This window comes from Chionomys nivalis, chromosome 3, assembly GCF_950005125.1.
Source record: "Chionomys nivalis chromosome 3, mChiNiv1.1, whole genome shotgun sequence".
NCBI lineage: Eukaryota > Metazoa > Chordata > Mammalia > Rodentia > Cricetidae > Chionomys > Chionomys nivalis.
This window is the reverse complement of record NC_080088.1, coordinates 7,392,280-7,396,440: the sequence shown is the minus strand read 5'-3', so window position 1 is coordinate 7,396,440 and position 4,161 is coordinate 7,392,280. Positions and strand designations below refer to the sequence as shown.

The 4,161-nt window shown below is 56.5% G+C and overlaps 1 protein-coding gene across 1 annotated transcript; it reads left to right on the top strand.

Annotated features, from left to right (window-relative positions):
• Positions 1-231: 231 nt before the first annotated feature.
• On the top strand, positions 232-3,430 carry Olig2 (oligodendrocyte transcription factor 2). Its single transcript, XM_057765219.1, has 2 exons — positions 232-429; positions 1,084-3,430. Exon 2 carries the CDS (start codon positions 1,139-1,141, stop codon positions 2,108-2,110), a length of 972 nt encoding a protein of 323 aa, XP_057621202.1. The 5' UTR covers positions 232-429; positions 1,084-1,138; the 3' UTR covers positions 2,111-3,430.
• Positions 3,431-4,161: the final 731 nt, after the last annotated feature.

Genomic DNA, 4,161 nt, shown 5'->3' with positions numbered 1-4,161 from the left:
CCAGGGTCCCCTAACCCTCACTACCATCACCCAACCATCTTGCCCTCCTCCTCCCTCGCCCTTTCCTTTCCCTGCCCAGGGCCCTCCTCTCGTCCCTCCTCACGAATCTCTAGACCGCGGGAGCCCATTGGCTGTGCGCTGAGAGGAGGCGTGTGCCCTGCCGGGCGGGTTTCATTGAGCGGAATTAGCCGGGTGACATCAGCTTTGCAGCCCCTCGGGCCGGCCCAGCTCATTGGAGCTGCTGCCCCTCCAGGAAAAGCACATTGTTCCCGCCCCCGCCCGGACCACCGCCACTGCCGTCGCCACTGTCTCCACCCGACTATAAAAACCCGCGGAACCCCGAAAGGTGTGGATGCTTATTACAGACCGAGCCAACACCAGCATCAGCAGCCAGATTCCCTGCAGCAAGCACCACGAATCGAATTCACAGTAAGTGTCTCCGCCCCTCAACTACCCAAGCCTAGATCCCAAGAACTGACTTCCCCCAACTCCGCTAGGACTCAGGATGCACACTTAGGTGTTCGCCTGCTGGCCGGGATCCCGCCTCAGCGGATCGGCCATACCTAATAGCCGCTTTGGTGCCGACACTCAATGCAGCATCCCCAGTACCAATAACTCCTGTTGCGGGAACTTAGATCCACAGGCTGACCCCGCGGAGCTGCAGAAACAGCAGTAGGAATGTGGGCCCCGTGCTGGCTCTAGAGATAAGCTGGATGCGTTTGAGCATAAGATAGCTCCCCAGCCCAAAGAAAAGTCCTCCTTTATTTTAGGCTGTAATGAAGAAACAAAACCTTTAGAATGTCCCTTACCTAGGGCCACCCAGGACTCCCTGAAATAAAGTAACCAGTGGGCGATTGTGGGAAGTGGGAGGGGAGGTTTGTTAGGAGCTCAGCGGAGTCCGGAGCTGCTGGAGGGCCAGAAACAGCAACGAGGTAGACACCAGCCACCTTTGCGGATATGCTGAGAAGCTGAGGTGCAGGCAGGAGCCGTAAATCTCTCTCTCTCTCTCTCTCTCTCTCTCTCTCTCTCTCTCTCTCTCTCTCTCTCTCTTTCTCTCTCTCTCTCTTTCCTTCTCTCCTCAAGTTCCGACAGTTGAAAAAGGAAGGAGCCTTCGAAAGTTGAGATTATTTCTGGGGCCATGGACTCGGACGCCAGCCTGGTGTCTAGCCGCCCGTCGTCTCCGGAACCCGATGATCTTTTTCTGCCGGCCCGAAGCAAGGGCGGCAGCAGCAGCGGCTTCACAGGGGGGACCGTGTCCTCGTCCACGCCGAGCGACTGCCCGCCGGAGTTGAGCGCGGAACTGCGAGGGGCCATGGGCGCTGCGGGTGCGCATCCCGGGGACAAATTGGGCGGCGGCAGTTTCAAGTCTTCTTCCTCTAGCACTTCCTCGTCCATGTCGTCTGCGGCCACGTCGTCCACCAAGAAAGACAAGAAGCAGATGACTGAGCCCGAGCTGCAGCAGTTGCGCCTGAAGATCAACAGCCGCGAACGCAAGCGCATGCACGACCTCAATATCGCCATGGACGGCCTGCGGGAGGTCATGCCGTACGCACACGGCCCATCGGTGCGCAAGCTCTCCAAGATCGCCACGCTGCTGCTGGCGCGAAACTACATCCTGATGCTCACCAACTCACTGGAGGAGATGAAGCGACTGGTGAGCGAGATCTATGGCGGTCACCACGCCGGCTTCCACCCGTCCGCCTGTGGCGGCCTGGCACACACGGCGCCACTACCCACCGCCACAGCCCACCCCGCAGCCGCAGCGCACGCCGCGCACCACCCCGCCGTGCACCACCCCATCCTTCCTCCCGCAGCCGCAGCCGCAGCTGCCGCAGCCGCTGCTGCAGCGGTGTCCAGCGCCTCCCTGCCGGGCTCCGGGCTGTCCTCGGTGGGATCCATCCGGCCTCCCCACGGCCTGCTCAAGTCTCCGTCGGCTGCCACAGCCGCCCCTCTCGGAGGCGGGGGTGGCGGCAGCGGTGGCAGCGGTGGCTTCCAGCACTGGGGCGGCATGCCGTGCCCCTGCAGCATGTGCCAGGTGCCACCGCCGCACCACCACGTGTCGGCCATGGGCGCCGGCAGCCTGCCGCGCCTCACCTCCGACGCCAAGTGAGCGGGCCAGCGGGGGTGCGTTCTGGAGAGCCAAGGGCTGTGGAGCAGCCAGGACTGGCCAGCGCTGGGGCTCCGGAACTCTGTTGCAAGAAGGGGAGCTGGACTACGGGCTGGGCCTAGGGGATTACAGGGAGTCCTGTATCTGGGAACGGAAGTAATGGGAGCATTTGGAGCAAAAGGGAGCGAGGCGCACTTGCTCCAGAACCTGGTTAACTCTTTGACTGAACTCTCGGTGGCTCTGGGAGACGCCGCGGTACAAAATGACCACAACTCGCGGGTACCTCCATCACTGGAACACCCACTCTGCACCGCTAGGAAGAGTCTAAAACTGTCTTTACCATGTGCTCAGAATGACTCCCGGTCTCGGCTTAGGCAGCTTGTAGCCAAGAGGTAGATCACAGGGGCACTTGGCAACCTTTACCCATTTCGGGCCAGGTAGGAGACTCCCAGAGGCCGCACTATGGAAGCCACCGTCGGGCCCCACTCCCAAGGTTCATCCCTGACCCAGGGCCAAGGGCCCTAAGCTAGTTGACGCTGGCGTGGGTACCAGAAGCACTTAGGGACGTGTCCTATTTCCATAACTGGGGAAACTGTGTGGTCTCAGAAGTGTGGCCCTCTGTCCTGTCTCTCCTGTTGACTTGTGGTTTCCTAAAAAATCTGTGAATGTTCCTTTTTTCCGACCACGCGAGCAAGTTTTACAGTCGCTCGATATTATAGAAGCACTTGCGGAACGGAATAATCCAAATTGCCGATATGGGGGGGGATGGGATGCTTTTTAGATCTTATTTTTTAATAGAAACCACACACACCGCCCCCCCCCCGTTCTAAGCACAAGGTAATTTGGTTTCTTACCCGATTGGGGACAGCTGTTTTAGGTACCTGAGGGCTTGCCAGAACAGTAACATCAAAAAGTCGCTGTGAATATCGTCTGCGTTATTTGGGAGGGGGTTCTGTTGGGATTTTGATAATTTCTTGTGTATGTAAATATAATATAAATGAAGTGCACGATGCTAGGTTCTTTGTTCACGTGACTGCCAGCCCCTCCGGAGTCTAAGCCGGCTGTTTTCTTTCTGTGTTGTCCTTCCCCCCCCCTTTGCCACAATTAACCCAAGTGGCAAATCCTTCCCTCACTCCCCTGCCTGCTGCGCTACAACGCAGGCTTCACGGCGTCTGCCTCCTGCCACCCCACCTCTCCGCGCGGCCCCTGCAGAGTCGTATCTATCACCTGTTTTATTTTTGTAAAGAAAAAAGTGCTAAATAATATTTATTACTTGTTTGGTTGCATAAAACGAAACAAATGATGGAGTGTTGAGATTTTAAATAAAATTTAAAGTAAGTCGGTGTTTTCGGTTGTGTGAGAGTGGGGGGGCGGCAGGAAACGCGGGGGACGTGATTCCTCTGGGGACGGATTTGTAGCTCGGTTTGCTGGCTTAGTCTTGGAAAAAGATAGGGGATTTTTACTACTCCCTCCCCTAACACATGTTTTCTTTAAGAGGGCGCATACTCCTGATATGTACCACAGCTTTCTGTGCTTTTTAATGTCTCACACCTACTTGGAAACTGCTTTTCCCTTCAACTGAAAATTGAGCAGGTTCAAGAATGAATTTTCCTTGCGTGAGTGCAGAACTTTGGGCCTTCACGTACCAGGACCCAGCCTTTGTCGAGCTTGTGGGAGCTCTAGCGTCGCTCTCTCCTGCTATGGTTTTATATTCCTTGTGCTCCAAGGCTTCGCTGGCCATCACTGAGCCCCTGGATTCAGCCAAAGGACTCGTTGGGACCCCAGGCGCAGAAAAGTTCTGCAGGGGGTTTGGATGAGGACTCACTAACCCTTTGATCCTCTTTCCATACTTGCTACCCACGCACCAGCGAAGTAAGGGTTCCGGTAACCTTACTGGCCTTAGGGCAGCTTTCTCGCGCACTCCCGCAGCCCGGGGAACTTTTTTTCGGGCAACTTCTGTCTTCTCTCGGCCACCGGGTTTCTTAGACTCCTACACTGCAAATGTGGGGCTTTACTTTCAAGAGTGAATCTGTGCAGAAAAATTTAAAGTTTCA